This window comes from Charadrius vociferus, unplaced genomic scaffold (genome assembly GCF_000708025.1).
Source record: "Charadrius vociferus isolate BGI_N301 unplaced genomic scaffold, ASM70802v2 scaffold32, whole genome shotgun sequence".
Lineage (NCBI taxonomy): Eukaryota > Metazoa > Chordata > Aves > Charadriiformes > Charadriidae > Charadrius > Charadrius vociferus.
This window is the reverse complement of record NW_009647856.1, coordinates 6,974,412-6,991,714: the sequence shown is the minus strand read 5'-3', so window position 1 is coordinate 6,991,714 and position 17,303 is coordinate 6,974,412. Positions and strand designations below refer to the sequence as shown.

Sequence of the window (17,303 nt, the reverse complement as noted above, 5' to 3'; positions counted from 1 at the left end):
TCTGGAACAGTAAAATTTTTAGAAGTTATTAAGCCATTCTGTGCAGTGTTACCTGAAATCCAGAAACCGGAAAGAAAAGTGAGTGCCACATTATGTTCTTACTTTTATTGGTTCACAGGTAAGAGAATATTGTCATATTCAAGTCAACGCTCCAGTATAAATACAGACAATGGGCCCTAAAGTAGGACGTATTCTTTGGAGGAGGGGGATTCCATGTTAAGGTAAAAGATTACCATGATGATGAATTCTTAGCAGCCTTCTGATAAGTTGTTCCACTTAGTAATTATGCTACCTAATATTTTAAAAAAGTCTCATCTCTGTACTAAGTTTCTTTAGTTTCAGCTCCAGATGATTGCATCTGTTTTAATATGCTAGAACAGAGTTTTCAACCTTTGTTTTTTCCTGTGGATACTAATGTTGTCTTTGTGGATGTCACAGTTGACTTTGAGCTGGCTTATATTACTTTGGAAAGGTTTGCGCTGTAATTCAGGAACCACAAATTTAGTTCTTCCTTTCCTACAAAATATTTTCTACTCCCATAACTGTGATTCACCTTGATTAAGTGGGAAAGTGATCTGTGATACAGTTCAGGTAATTGATCCCTGTTCACCTTCTGGATGTGACACTTTTCCTTGTTCTGGAATCAGTGAACAGAGTTTGTTTACAGCTGATCTCTCTGTTCCCCTAGCCCTAGAAACTCCTTATGTTTCTCGGCACATTTTCTAGATTAAAATTAGTGAATCAGAAATTAGATCAGAAAGAGACCTGCCTTGTGGAAAAAAAAAGAACCTCCCTTGTTTTTACTTCTAAAACCCAAGCAAGCACGTATTGCCTAGGGGACAAAGGTTCTAATTAGAGTAAGAAATTTACCTAATATTCATTGTCATGACTGCCATGAAAATTCCTTAAGAGCTAAATGTTGATTTTTATATTCTTAAAAGGAAGTGCATGGCTGGGAACATGACACCATCCAAGAGAATCATCTTTCATTGAGAAATTCCCAAAGGTTGGGACTGGATATAGGGATGTTTGTGCCAGTAACTGTAGCTAAGCTGCTGGATTGAATTGAGAAGATACAGTAAAAACTGCTGGTTATTTCCTCTGGAATTGATTTTTAAAGAGACTGGGATTTATCACCTGGCTCTTTGCTCCATCTGTCTTTCCTTGTTGCTTTGCAGCACCTTTCCCTCTTGGGACAGGTTTCCAAAGAAATTACTTAGGTCAGACAAGGGCATCTTCAGAACAGGAGACTCCAGAGCCAGACCCTGTGCTACGATCTGGATGAGCCAGATCTGGGTGCAAGGTACCCGGATTGTTGGGGAGTTGGACTAGATGATCTCTAGAGGTCCCTTCCAACTCTGAAAATTCTGTGATTCTGTACCTATCTTTGTTTCTGCAGTGGTGAACCTTAGTGTGGTCTTCTGGTGCTGATTTGTGGTGTATCTGTGATTAGTTGATTACATCCATCCCATTTTTGTCTGGTGAAGTGGACGGGAAGAGGAAGCTAAGACAAATCTGCAGATATTGATGTTTTTGTAAAGCTCATTGACAGTTGTGATTTTTCTCGGTTTTTTTTTTTTTTCCTCCTCCCATTATTTGCCGGAGAGGAAGAGGGGCTTGATCTATCCATGTCCTCCATCAGCAGATGAAGGATGCTCAGAGAGGTGCCAAGATTTCTGTCCTCTCTATTTGGGTCACTTTGTCTTCATTACTATCTAGGTCGCTGTCTAGGCAATGACTGCCAGTTGCCATCTTTGAAGTGAAAATATAATTGGGAACGTCTTTCCTAGACTAGAGAGCCCTTTGATCGTTTTAAGTTATGTTCCTTGCTTGTGTGTAGTTTTATCGAGTTACCATGGTCATTCTGTATAACTGTAATTCTTTGTTATTTATTGTTTTCTTGCAAGCTGTCACTGGCAGACATCATTAGTAATGGTTTTAGTGGGTTGGTTAAGGCCAGGACAAGAAATGAAGATAACAAAATAGAAAAATCTATTTTCTCTAAACTTGTATTGATTGTTAAGTGAAGGTGAAGTTTTGATTCAGTTGGGCTGTCATTGAATCATTTTGCTGTTGTTCTTAATGAGGGTAGTGGCCTTTTTCTGTCACTAGGGAGTGTTGCTTTTGTGTTTTGGCCAACTTGATTAAAAGAAGCAATTCATACTTTTGTAGTTAGTAGTATCAGTTCATATTTCCCTCATATGCACAGATTTTTCTAAGTAGAACACACTGTTCAGAACACCAGGAAGATGAGGCTTAAGTCCTTCGTTTTCACAAGTTTTAAGAAAAATGTCAAAGGAATAAAATGTCCAATTGAATCTGATCAGATGATGAAATGTACTGTCCCTGTGCTTGTTATCATTTGTGGCTGGCATATTTTGGTACCAATCTGTATTCTGCTGTTCCTGGCATATGGCCTCCTTTTTCTTTTTTGTCTTTTTGAATCATAGAGACTGTTTTCCTTGTGAATAACTGTGATTTGGGTGATGCAGAATTTCTCTAATGCTTATATTCACCGCAGTTACAGAGACAGCCAGAGCAGTTGTAGAGCTTGAATGATGCTTCAGAAGCTAAGGTTAACTGTTGGGCTGCAGAGATAATTTGGTTAAGCATTTTTCTTTTTACTTACTTTTCTTTTTACTTAAAATCTGATTTGTAGAATTCAAACAGCACTTGGTAAAGTGGGTCAGCACTGCATAAAGTCTAACACAAGATACTGTCTGCATTTATTTGCTGCTGTCACTGTTTTTCTTTTTGTAACTTTGTACTGTAAGTATTTTTATCATCTGGCTTCTTAGTGAGGCAGAATCAGTAAATAAATTAAATTACTGGGATTATTTTGCTTCTAAGTAAGTGCATGATTTCACCTATAAAGATACAGACTACTGGGTTTCCTTTGCTTGAGAAGCTGTGCTGCTGCATCGGTTTGTAGTTTCTCATTTGTGGCTGTTCAGTACCTATAAAATCAGGCACTAATCATTTTTCTTGTTACTTCTCTACAGGCAGATTCAGTGGTTGGAGGCAGAAAGCTAGTATTTCTGCTGTACCTATCTTACATGTTAGTTCATGTCACATATTAGTACCTGCTGTACTCTTGCCTCCAGTGAACACACTTACGCTAATGTTTACAGTCCATGGAGGAGAGGTGGGAACTTTAACATAACACTGCATCTTAGCTCTCTCTGGTCTCTTCAAGTGCATTTCTTTCTGTCTCATGCTTTGAGTAATCCTCTGGGTCAGCCTTAAATCTTGTGATTCTTTTCTTCTTGCACCTGGCACTAGTTACAGTTGCCTCAAATGTTGTGACTCTGGGATTCTCTTCAATGTATTAGGGACTAATGATCATTGATCTGACATTCTTTTTAAAGCAATATATAATCAACATTGATAGAAATATTTTGGAGGGGAAAAACGTCTTTAAAAACTATTTTCTGTTCTGTGTCCGTGAACGTAATGGTGAATTTAAGCTTCCTCTAACACCCTTTGAAGAACTTAATTCTAAATACTCTGAATTGCTATCTAAAACTCGTGGTTCTTCTGGTTTTTATAATTTTTCTTCCCAGCAGTTAAATCACTTTAAAAACTTTACAGTGCTTTAGTTTAATAACTTCCAGCCTTACAAAACAGTGCTTCCAATGTGTTGAAGCCTAGAGTACTAATCACTGAAGATAAGGTTTTTTTGAATTAATCTTTCATGTTTGTTCTGGTGTGTCCATGTTTTTAGCCATACTATTGCTTTTCTGTAAATACCTACTGTATTACAATACTATATATAAAATATATTCTACTCACTGAGTGTCAGCCACGCTGTCTGCCAGATCCCATATAAATTTTGACAACGCAAAAGCCTATGACTCTCTCTGTAAAATCTGAAATCATATTAAAAATAAATTCTAATTAGAAATTATGCCATCTGGTTCAATATCTTTGCATTTAATTCTGAATGATACAGCATTTAGTACTAATGTGAGACTATGGTGAAAATTCTATGTACAGTGAACACATTAATCTCTACAATCTGTTCTGTAGATCCAGTTCAGAGAGAAGGTACTATGGACGGCTATCACGCTCTTCATTTTCTTAGTATGCTGCCAGGTATGTATTGATGTTCTCTGTATTTCAGAAAATGTGCTTTCTGTACATATAAAATGGAATGCTAAAAGGGTGAGAAGTTCTTCTTTCATGTGGACCTACTAGTTTCAGTTTCTCAGTTATGTATTTTTGTGGTTAAGTATTTAAAGCTCAGTTAAGGAAACGTGATTCTCTGAAATAGTGTTTATTAATGATTGATTGTGTTTCCAGAAACTGATGCTTTCTGTTTTATCTAAAATAGATGATATTTTCTCCTGTTATATGGAAAGTCCTATCAAATGATGATACTGGCTGCAGGGTAAATGTCAAAGCTAATTATTCATTGAGTACTCTAAAAAAAAATGAACAATATCATGCATTCTTTACCCTCTGTTCATAGCTAAAATTAAATTTTAGCAGTAATAAGTTTGAAAGTTAAAAAAAAGTGACTTTTTATGTGGTTCCTTTTGAACAAGCTAATGGGTTGTAAAGATTGCAGAAAAATGTTTCTGAGGTGTTTAAGTTGACATTTTTTGTAAATATACTGACAAAAGTGTTAGCTAAACCCCTCCAAAACACAGGTCTTTGTGAACATTTACATGATCTTTATTACTCACAGTTGCAGGAGTTCCTAGAATTGTAGATGGGTTGTAAACAGATAGTGTTTTGTTTTTTAAAGAATACTTAGATATTGCATAAAATAAGAATCCACGTATCACTTGACAGATATTTTTTAGAACTTGTAGACCTCTTAGAAAATTTAAAATGAACCATACATCTTCAGAATCAGGCTTTTTAGGTTATATTTATTAACTTACTCATTCGAGACTCTAGAGCAGTAGTTTAATAATTTTTGTTTACAACTATGAAGGACTTTTGAGAGGCTAAAACCCAGCTCTTGTACCTACTTGTTTTTTTTGGAAGGAGGAGGCAGGAATGATACTAGACTAGAGGAATGTGTAGTTTATCTGTATTTTCTAGCTGCTGAATGTATACAAAATTAAAATTTTGAATCTATACAAGAGATCATAATAGTTGAATACGGAAATCAGATGGTGCAGACTACAGTTTTCAGAAATTAATCTATAAGATTGCCTGGATTCCTAGTCTACTGGTTTTGTGATTAAGAAGAGTTTTAAAGAGTTCAAAATCTCTTAGTATTGATATATAGAATATTGGAAGTTTTGTATAAACTTGGCTAACTTTGACAGTTCTGTGTGCGATATTTTAAAACATTCCCAGCTGTAGAATTTGAACATTTTAAACTTGCTGGAGGAAGATATTTATGTTGTAGTTTATGCTGTATCTTTAATTTGTACTGAAAAGAAATTCTGTTTAGACCGTTTAAAAAAAGTAAAAAACCTGCTTTCTTCTATCTTCTCAAATATGTTTTGCTATAGTTTTATGGTTTGGGTTTTTTTTAAACTCAAAATTGCTGCAAAAATGTTGATGAAATAAGTAATGGAGTATCATCTAACATTTTTCTCCATTGTGTTAATGATTTCTGGGGGCTAACCTATTTATTTTATGCTTTTTGGGTTCCTTGGGGGAGTTGTAGTACTCCAGAACCACATATGTCAGGCATTTACATCCTCAACTTGAGTAATCTGGTTTATGTGCACTGCCTCTTCTTTCTAGGGAGTTCTGCTTTTCCCTGTAGAAGGGTCTTAGTTTACATAGTTTAGTCCTCTGAGTCATACCCCAGTTGGAGGATTAAAATAGATAGTTTCAGTATCTCTGTTATTGTGTGCTCTGGTTTAATTTAAAAAAAATGTTGGAATAAATTATATTAAACAGTATAACAGTTGAATCATTACACGTTAAGATTTTGGATTAATGTAGGCTTTCTTTGTATATCTGCTTAATACTGCTGTGCACTTTGACAGATACCTTTATTTGGAATCATGTCATCGGATTCTGCAGATCCGTTCTATTGGATGCGAGTCATTCTTGCGTCAAACAGAGGTTAGTAGATTATTTCCTTTCTCTCTGTTTTCTAACAGTATAAACAGACCAGGAGAAAACTGGGTGGCTGTTAAATTCCATGCAACCCAGATGTCATGTTGAAACACTTTATAAAGTTCTTAGCACAGATGTAATTAAAATACTTGGGGAGTACTTCATATCAGGAATGGGGTTTCCTTTGATATGCAGATGAGATTAATCTTGATTCTCAAGTTTTGGGATGATTCTGTTTTGAATGGTAGAGCAGTCTCTTTCTGTTTAATACATGAGACAGAGAATCTTCTGCCCCACCACTTAATGAGCACCATTAATGTGCGGTATGAGAGTGTTGACTAGAAAATACCTTTTGTGTGCAAGTCAGTTATGCCTCATAATACTGCGGCAACAGTACGGGCGAGTAATTTTATAGGTGGGAAAGCTAAGGGCAGAGATAATAAGGATTATAGTTTAGCAAAGCCAAACTAACTTATTTTAGAATAGGCAAGCGGATCCTAACCAAGTGTATAAGAAGACTTAAACTAATGCTAGAAGTCTAAAACTTAAGATGGGTGAGCTGGCATGTATGCCTCTAAATGAGGACACTGACCCCATCTGTACCTTGGAAAACTGTCTGGAAGTAAGAAAATCAGTGGAACCCTCTAATGTGAAGGTACAAATTATTTAGGAATGGCAAATTTTGTCACACCAGTGAAGATAGTCAATAAAGGTAATTAAGTTATCTGTTTCAAACTCTCCTGCGGAATTTGCGTATCACAGAATCACAGAATGGTTAGGGTTGGAAGGGACCTCTGAAGATCATCTAGTCCAACCTCCGGGCCAGAGCAGGGTCACCTACAACAGGTTGCACAGGACAGCATCCAGCCAGGTTTTGAATGTCTCCAGAGTGGGAGACTCCACAACCTCTCTGGGCAGCCTGTGACAGTGCTCCACTACCCTCAAAGTAAAGAAGTTCCTCCTCTATGTTAAGATGGAACTTCCTATGTTTAAGTTTGTGCCCATTACCTCCTGTCCTATCAGTGGGCACCACTGAAAAAAGACTGTTCCCATCCCTCTGGCATCCTCCCTTTAAGTATTTGTAAGTATTCATAAGATCCCCTCTCTTTCCTGTAGACTAAAGAGACCCAAGTCCCTCAGCCTTTCAAATGAAATTGTGTCTCACTAACAGCATATGATACGAAATGTGCTACCCACTACCCAGGCAGAATGGTAACGGTGGCCAAGAATGGACTAGAGAGACTGTGAAGACAACAAAAAGCAGCAGTGAGAAAGTTATTTTTTGCCTAAGTAAACTGACTAAATATCATTGGAGGATGTGAAATAAAATCCCAATTTTCTTGCTGTTGGAGAAGTAGAGATTTCCATGAGAGATCATGTAATATTTGACATGGTACTGAACAGTTTATAGACTCCAGGATGCAAGTCTATGATTCTATGATAAGTGTGAATGAACCACATTATAATAATTATTTCAATGCTTTCACATTTTGCATTTTGGCAGCAGGGAAAAGACTAAAAAAGAAAAAAATAATTGTGCAATAGTGCTTAAAATTTTTAAAAATTAGAACTGAAATGAGGACTTTGGTAAGTTAGGCAGAAATGAAGACTCCAGACAATAGGGGAGGTGCTCGAAAAACCTTTCTTAAATTCAAATTATTTATTAAAGGCTCTTCACGAAATTAAGGTATTGTGGGATAAGAAGGAAGACCTAATGGCTTAAGAACTGGTTGAAAAGATCAGAAAAAATGCATGTACAAATCTGTGAGGTGCCACAAATTGAATATTGCATGCAGTTCTAATCTACCGTGATACAGGATATAGTGGGACTAAAAAAACACTCAGGAAAAGGCACCAGGGAAAATCCAAGGTAGATATTAATCTGTAGAAAGAGATCCTAAAAAATAAGGATTCTTGGCCATGAAATGTGCATATCCCAAGTGTTTTTTAAGTCTTCATCTCTGGAAAAAAGTGGATAGGGAATGAATAGTCACTTTTTCCTTATACTGTAGGAGGGAAGAGCTAACCAATGGTATTATTAAGCAGCATGTGTAACTCAAAAGTTTCTGAATAAATGACTGATAACTGGGAAAAGGGAAATAACGAATGATACTTCCCCCAAAGAAGGGGCCCCTTTCAGAGATGAGGTGTGAAAACAGATAAGTTTCTAGGCTGATCAGCTATGGATATACTGGTTCTACTTCTTTTCATCTTCCGTATGCCCTTACAGACCATATTTCCCCTGTCATTGGTTCTTGTTGAGACTTTACAAGTCTGCAGTGCCTAAATAGTTTATTAATAATTCTCTTGGTAATTTTATGATTGAACACTACTGTACCTACACGAGAGCAGAGTTGCACTTAAATGTACAGAATTAAAAAGAATTGTAAGCTGATTCTCTTTTGAATCTCCCTGGTGGATATTGTGACTTAATGTCAGAAAAATTTGGCATTATTTATGTCCCTTGAGTGACTATGTAAAAGACTGTGACAAAGTAATTTAATCTGGCTTAATTGAATATTAAACTTGTAAAATGTGTTCTTACCCACACTTTCTTTCTTTAAGGTTCCACCTTGGGAAACGTGAAAAGTTCGATCACTTGGTAGTTCTAATTTCTTAGTTTTCATGCAGATTTTTCAATGTTTTGGTTTTTTAAGTTTTCATCATCTTCAGACAGGAGAAAATTTTCTCGTATTAGCTGAAGGACAACTTAAATTTCAAAAAGTAATCTCTTTATAATGCTGTTGCTCCAAAAGGGTGATGTAGAATGTTTCTGTATTCAGATGGGAGAGTATATTGTACAGGCAAGAGGTGGGCTATTTTCCTGAGTTTAATTGCTTTGTGTACATTCAGTTCTGCTCCATACCACATTATAATATAACTCAAGCAGTTATCATACTTGAACAAGACCTTGCTGAGCATATTTCCAAATTAGAGTATCAGGTGGTAGTTCTGGTGTTGCAGGTGCATCAGTCTGAGGATGTAAGCAAAGTGAGTGGTGCCCCAGACTGCGACAGTAAAGCAAGGCGGGTTTTCTGGAATATACACCTATGTGCTGCAGCAGTAGTGTTTTTTGAAGTCATATCACCCTGTTCAAGTTGTGTACAGATGGAAGTTGATATCTTGGTAACATTGTGCCAGTCAGTGAGTTGGCAGAACAGAGCATCTTAATGACGTGTTTGTTTTATTAAGAACTAAATTAATCCTAAACTTCTGTGCTCTTAACTGGAGTCAGTGATTCTCAGGTTGGTGTTATCAGCTACTGTGGATCTGCAGCATCTTTCTTGTGGTCTTCAAAATTAAACTTTTGGAAAATGTGACAGTTGAAGCACTGACAGAGCAAACAACCAGGGACAAGATGCTTTCCAGTGAAAGGTTTCTTGATAAAATATGCCAAAAAGCTGAGCTTAAGTGTGCGTTGACCTTTAGTGTTAGCCTGATTTCACAAAAGTATTGGAAATGAAAAGCTACATAGGTTTTTCATGCTGCCTTCAAAATTGCAGGTTTTAACACAGCGGCCTTCTTTTGTGAGGAGATAATGGTCTTTGTTTTGATCATACCTGTACTGAAAAACATTTCTCATAGGTCAGAAACCTTTCAATAGACCTAGTATCTTCAGAGTATAATTCTTAGGAGAGATGCTTGAACGGCAATTGTATTAATTTTTCTTCCTGTTTAGGTACTTTGATGGAATTAGGTATCTCCCCCATTGTGACATCTGGTTTGATCATGCAGCTGCTAGCTGGGGCGAAAATCATTGAAGTTGGTGATACTCCAAAAGACAGAGCCTTGTTCAATGGAGCTCAGAAGTGTAAGCACTGTTCCAATTAAAATTAATGTGTATATTTTTATTCTTGGGGAAGCGGCCTGCCTAAGTTATACTAGATGTGAGATTTCTTTGGTAGGTGATTTCAGCAGATTTTTTTAAAGGATTTGCTTTCTCTCTTGTTTTAGTATTTGGGATGATTATTACCATTGGGCAAGCCATTGTGTACTGCTGAAATTGGTGCTGGAATTTGTCTTCTTATTATAATTCAGGTTTGTAATGAGCTATTTTGTGTGTAACTGAGACTGGTTAGGTACAGTATAGCTGGAAGGAAAAATCTTTCTACGTCTGGTTGCCTTTTATTTATTTCTTTTTAATGCTATAAAGCATCACCCTTTCTATCTGTCTGTCTATATATGAGAAATTCTAAATATTCCATAAAGGAGGAGAAAGCTGGGATAGTTAATATCAATAATGTTGCAGATAGGAGTGGCTGTTTATTTCAAAATACAGGAATTAGTAGGCTTTGAAAACAGTAGCTGCTGTTCAGTACCATGGAGGACTTCTCGCTAAAGGGCACAGATGCAGCTTTGAGACATTATCCTGTAGAGCAAAGCAGTTAAATGCACAAACTGAAACACTTTTTTTGAAAAAAGTGCTTACCCACTAATTTGTTTGCTAGCGCCAGTGTTGAAAAGTCACAGAGGTCATTGCCAGGTGAGATGCGCAGGTGTTTGTACGTGAGAGGACAAAAACACTGCATGAAACTTAATGATCACTCTCCACTGTGATGGAAATACTGAAGCAGGGAATTATTACATAATTCTTGACTTGATTTATTTTTGTTTCTGCTCGGTTTTGTTTCTTTTCCCACAGCTGTTTGTTGCTGGTTTGATTGTGTTGCTGTTAGATGAGTTGCTACAGAAAGGTTATGGCTTGGGGTCCGGTATTTCCCTGTTTATTGCTACCAATATCTGTGAAACCATTGTCTGGAAGGCTTTTAGTCCCACTACCATCAACACTGGCAGAGGTACGTGTGTGATTACAACTACTTATAACTTGTTTCAGTGAATGTATACTATACATAAATTATCAGATGTTTATTGGATGGCTATTAAAAAATGTTTCAATGTGTGATGATTAGCTTCTAAAGTCGGTTGTCTAACACAGGAGGTGAAAAGGTTGTCTGACTTACAAGACGATTAATAACCTACAAGTTTGCCTTTGCTGATTTGAATGGCAGTAGTTAAAATGAGACTTGAAGCCCCTTGATTTTTGAGTTTCCAAACTGAAATAGTCTTGTTTTAGCATAATTTAATCCCTAGAAATATAGAGAAAACAAGAAATTCTTTGTGTTCAAAGGAGTTGTTTATGCTCCACCTGTTGTTTGTGGCTATAGGATACTTTTATAGTTGGTGCCTCCAAATTACTTTAAGCTAGTTTGATTCTTCAGAGACTACCATCTCATCATTCCTCAGCCAGTCTTTGAGGTTTGGTTATCCTGAGACCCTAGAAATACCAAGTTAAGATACAACCTATTTGCATCAAGAAGTTAATGAGTTTAACACGCACATTTCAAATCCTGAGCCATGTTTTTAGTTTGCTTTCATTTTTACCTGATTTTTAGTAGTTCTGTCTATTGCATTTTATTACTGTTTTTTAAAGCTATTTTTAGAATAGAATAGTGTAAGCTATACTATATAGCTTAGTATAGAATAGTATAATCTAAAGGGTTATGAAGATGGTTGGGGGACTGGAGTTATCTCTCGTTTGAGGAAAGGCTGAGGGACCTGGGTCTTTTCAGCTTGGAGGAGAGAAGCCTGAGAGGGGATCTCATCAATGCTTATAAATATCTAAATGGCTGGTGTCAAGAGGATGGGGCCAGACTCTTCAGTGTTGCCCAGTGACAGGACAAGAGGTAATGGGCAGAAGCTGGAACACAGGAAATTCCATCTGAACATGAGCAACTTCTTTCCTTTGAGGGTGGAAGAGCACAGGCTGCCGAGAGAGGTGGTGGAGTCTCCGACTCTGGAGACATTCAAAACCCTCCTGGACGCCATCCTGTGCAACCTGTTGTAGATGACCCTGCTCTGGCGGGGGGGTTAGACGAGATGATCTCCAGAGATCCCTTCCAACCCTGACCATTCCGTGATTCTGTGATGTGTTTGACTTGGTTTTTTTTTAACCAGGAATAATGTTTTGGTTGATTATTCTACATTCTGTCAGCTAAACCCGAGTTCTGTATTGTGATGTATTTGTTGTAACAGGATTTATGTCCTATTGTATCTGATTTTTATATGTGTAATTTTAAACATTTCTGAAAGAAAGATACTGTCTTTTAAGATGTTTTTAATTTACAGTTTAACATTTCTTTTTTGCTTCATGCAGGAACAGAGTTTGAGGGTGCTGTGATTGCATTATTTCATCTTCTGGCTACACGAACCGACAAAGTCCGGGCTTTGCGGGAGGCTTTCTACCGACAGAATTTGCCCAATCTCATGAATCTGATTGCTACAGTATTTGTATTTGCTGTAGTCATATATTTTCAGGTAAAACAAGAAATTCCTCATAGCAGCTGTGCAACTGCGTAGGTAGAAGTGCATGGACTCTAGACATTGCAGTCACTGGGGAAAAATGAAAAAGTTAAACTAGAGTAACGGAAGGATCTGAGCTTTGAGTAAGGAACTCTTTTTGTGTCAATATTGTTACTTCAGTAACATACCTCTGTGACAGTACAGCTGTTAAATTTTGTGGCTACTCATACTCAGTGATGTAATCTCACATCCATTAAAGGCCGTATGCACTATGAGAGTATTTTTACTAAAAACAGATTCTGGGACTGCAGTGTTTGTGTCACACAAATAATACACCTGATATTCATAGTTGAGTTAAAATAATACCTTTGGGTAGAGCTAAAGAGCCTTGCTTCTTTGGGGTGTGCATGATACAGATTTGTTTTAGAAAACAGCATGACTTACTGGTTTTTACCCAATTTTCTTGAAATACTTAGCTAGTATTGCTTTTTAAATTTAACTGTTTACTAAAGTGGTGTCCTGGTTTGAGGTGGACACTTAAGGAGATTCATCATGTGATTTTTTTTTTTTTAATCTTTTTCGTGTGTGTGGCTAAAATGTGATTTTTTTTTTTTTTAATTATTATTACTTTTTTAAGCTGTTGAGTCAGAGTACTGGCTTTCAAGTCCATGTGGCTTTTCTTGGGTCTACTCAGATGGGAGCTTGCCCCAGAAGACAGAAGGCTGGGCTTACCACACAGAAGTTAAAAGGCATTAAAGGTTTTTATCAAACCCTGTTCTGGGAAGTGTATTTTAGAGGAATATAATGTAGCAGATGAGAGATAATGTTTATGTAAAAAGAATGTAATACAACCAAGCAGGAATACTTATAAATCCTTAAAATTTGCAGTCCAGACTGTAGCAGAAAGCCTTTGGGTTTTACTGTCTCAGACCTTGCACCCGTTGTTTATCCAGCAAAACCTCAGGAATAGCTTCCTGTCTTGGAAATAAACTCGATGCATTTGTGTTCTTTCCCGTAGGGATTTCGTGTTGATTTACCTATCAAGTCTGCACGCTACCGTGGACAGTACAGTAGCTATCCTATCAAGCTCTTTTATACCTCCAACATTCCCATCATTCTGCAGTCTGCCTTAGTGTCGAACCTCTATGTTATTTCCCAGATGTTGTCTGTTCGTTTTAGTGGCAACTTCTTGGTGAATTTATTAGGACAGTGGGCAGTAAGTATTTTACCTCTTTTTTAACTGCATAAAATTATTTGTTTATATTACTTCATTGTGAAATTTTGGTATTTAACCAGGAGAAAACTGGAATGATTACTTTTTAACATTTGTATGTAAGAGCTGTTTTAAACATTGAAGAGGAATTTCTCTATAAATACAGGACAGGAATGTGAGAGATCTGTGAGAAATAACTGATTGCCTTTTTCTTCCCCTCTCACAGGATGTCAGTGGTGGTGGCCCTGCTCGCTCTTATCCTGTTGGTGGCCTGTGCTACTACTTGTCCCCTCCGGAATCCATGGGTGCAATATTTGAGGATCCTGTCCATGTCATAGTTTATATAATATTTATGTTGGGATCCTGCGCGTTCTTCTCAAAGACTTGGATTGAGGTGTCTGGCTCATCAGCGAAAGATGTAGGTGTTCCAATAAACGTGCCTAAATATTTTCAAACACCGCTTCTAATTTAGAGCTGACTAGTTCCTCGCTGATCAGTTATTACTCTGACTAAATAGCAGGTGACTGTGAAACACCCCAGCGGTTTCATAAAATGTGTTTTTTGCAGGTTGCCAAGCAACTCAAAGAACAGCAAATGGTGATGAGAGGCCACCGGGATACTTCGATGGTTCACGAGCTTAACAGGTAAGGAAGGGCTGACTTCTAGTGGTGCTGCTGTCCCGGGTGGTGAGGAGTGCCGGGGAGGTGTCCAACTGAGCAGATATTCTCGGAAAAATCTGAGACCTGTTTCCTCTGCAAATGTCAAGATTCTTCCCATTCAGCTGTCGCCTTTCCTAGTCATGCAGAAGAAGTTTATAGCAGTAGGTAAGAGATTATCTGGTAGTGTCTGTTGTTTAAAGTGGCATAATGAGGGAATTTGGGATGAATCTTTTCCATGTTTGTAATAGGAAGATACCTTGATTTTTACAGGTGTTTAATTTACCGTTACTGAACTAAGATGACACTGCAAAAGCGGTATTTTATGCAGTATGCAAAGCCTGCAGATCTGTGTTGAAAGGTAGATTTATCCCTACATATTTAAGTCAAAGCAGTTATTCTTGGTCCTGTGGAGGTTAAATAGCACGCATATATATAGAACTGTTACAGTTTTAATTGAAAAGCTTTGCCAGTGCTCAGTTATTCACACTTCTCTCCTATCAGTGAATATTTATTTTAGTTTCTACTTTGTGCAAACGTGGAAGACAGTAAGAGCTAATGGCAGAGCTGCAATTGCAACACTAACTTTGTTGCCCCGTATTCTAGTTGGTTGTTTTAGTAGTAGGTGTATCGTTAGAATCCTTGGGTGAAAATTTATGATTATGAATACCTTTCTTTTTTTTCCGTTGGTACAGGTATATCCCGACAGCAGCTGCATTTGGTGGTTTGTGCATTGGTGCCCTTTCAGTATTGGCTGACTTTCTAGGAGCCATTGGGTCCGGCACTGGCATTCTGCTTGCGGTCACTATTATTTATCAGTATTTCGAAATATTTGTAAAAGAACAGGCTGAAGTTGGAGGAGTAGGTGCATTATTTTTCTAGATGTCCAAATATTTCATGTTCTATGTGAAAGGGAGAGTATTTTGACAACATGTGTCATTTAGTCCAATAATGCTATTTTCTTTTTACTTGTTCTCAAGTGCTACATGTCCCATTACTGTAATGGGCATTGAGCAATGCCTGTGCGCAGCATTAGTACCAGCTGCCTTAAGAATAAAGTTTACATTATCTTGTTTTAAGTATTATCTAGTGTTGCCTGTAATGCTGGAAACCAATTCATCTACCTTGCTGTTCAAACACTACAGTGAGATGGTAAAACGTATCAGTTTGATATCGGTAAACATTTTTGCACACAGTATTAAAATGTTAAATTTATTTCTTTGCCCTTAATAGGAAAAAAAAAAAAAAAGAATCTGAGTTCAGATTGCCACGTGCCAGTATTCTTGACAAAATTTATTTGTAGCCTGTATTTTACATTAATTTTTTTATACTTTTTTAACTTGCATTTCCCCATCATTGAACCCAGCACTCCTTATTCCTTTGCGGTGTCTCCACCCAGGCACCTTTCTCTTAGCTCTAAGGGTGGACAAGCAAATGTTTTACCGGAGACTGATACTCATCTCACCTGTGAACTGGTTCCGTGGTGGATTTGCTGCATTGAAGGCCCTGGGCCTCCTGTGGGACAGCCCGGTGGCTGCTGTCATGCTGGCAACTCAGCCCAGTAGTTTTGTTTAAACATGTACTTGTGAAAACTGTGCCACTGAAACTTCACGTCCACTTTGCTTTTGTGAGTCTGAAGAACAAGGCCTGGTTCCCAAAGCAGTGTTCATGGAAGGGAAAGCGGGGGAACGAGGAGTTCGTGCTGAAAATTTATTTATGTTGTCGCACTTTACAGCGGCAATGTAACAACTGTAAACGTTAGACAATAAACTTATTTAATTAAGCTCTCTCCTCTGTCTTATCTGTGCAAGATGTAATTCATATGCAGGTTTTGATCATTTCTAGCGTGCTTTGTTAGTGAGGTAGGTCTGGAAGGCTCCTTTCTTTATCCTTATCCTTTCTAGAATATAATTCTGATCAGTTTTTAGCAGGCTTAATTAAAGAACAAATCTCAAGATTCCTCCCCTTAAAATCATTGAGCTTTTCTGCTCAGCTGTAATCAATGTCTTTTTTCGTTTGGTTTCACATTTGATCTCTCTGTCCTCTCTCACACTTCACTTGAAAGTAACTTTGTCTTGTTGGTGAAGGTAAGAAAATCTTAAGCAAGTTTTCTGCTCAATTTCTAAGCTAGGTAAGTCTCCCTAATTATGCATGCTCAGCCAAATTTATTTCAAAGGCAAGACTTTGATATTGGTATTGCAACTCTTAGACCCTAACCTTTAAGCAGTGGTGGTTGTTTACTTTATTAGCAGCAGTTGACTGTGTGCAGATACACTGACTGTTTGTTTGGCAAGAGTTCCCCAGACGTGATTAGACCTGCTGCCCAGGTGTGTGGGTTTGTCCGATGGAGGGCTGCAAGGCTCTGCTGTCTCAGGGCATGCAGGTAAACTCATAGTTTAAACAGAATGCCCTGGCTGGGTCCTACACTGTTCTGGTGTGCACCAGTGGAGGTTATGTCATTAATGTTGTCATCGTTGTCAGAGTTATTACTTTCTTAGATCAAACAAACCAATTTTCTCTTTCCAGATAGTTTAGTTAGGTCTGGGGGAAGGAAGCAACACCTTCAGATCTAAATCATAAAAGGAAGCTCACAGAATCGCAGAGTGGTCAGGGTTAGAAGAGATCTCCGGTGATCATCTTGTCCAACCCCCCTGCCAGAGCAGGGTCACCTACAACAGGTTGCACAGGACGGCGTCCAGGTGGGTTTTGAATGTCTCCAGAGTGGGAGACTCCACAACCTCTCTGGGCAGCCTGTTCCAGTGCTCTGCCACCCTCAAAGTAAAGAAGTTCCTCCTCTATGTTAAGGTGGAACTTCCTATGCTCAAGTTGGTGCCCATTACTTCTTGTCCTATCATTGGGCACCACTGAAAACAGACTGTTCCCATCCCCCTGGCACCCTCCCTTTAAGTATTTATAAGCATTGATAAGATCCCCCCCCTCAGTCTTTTCTCTAGACTAAGACGACCCAGGTCCCTCAGCCTTTCCTCATAAGAAAGATGCTCCAGTCCCCTAATCATCTTTGTAGCCCTTTGCTGGACCCTCTCCAGCAGTTCCCTGTCCTTCTCAAACTGGGGAGCCCAGAACTGGACACAGTACTCCAGATG

General features: G+C 38.0%; 1 protein-coding gene across 1 annotated transcript; it reads left to right on the top strand.

The window, feature by feature from the left end:
* On the top strand, positions 1-15,982 carry SEC61A2 (Sec61 alpha 2 subunit (S. cerevisiae); the record flags this gene model as incomplete). Its single annotated transcript, XM_009883011.1, is given in 12 exon segments — positions 1-78; positions 4,030-4,095; positions 5,958-6,036; positions 9,710-9,841; positions 9,985-10,024; positions 10,026-10,068; positions 10,673-10,826; positions 12,185-12,345; positions 13,349-13,546; positions 13,770-13,961; positions 14,111-14,187; positions 14,895-15,982. Coding segments are annotated over 12 exon segments (1,407 nt in total), but the record flags the coding sequence as incomplete, so codon positions are not given.
* Positions 15,983-17,303: the final 1,321 nt, after the last annotated feature.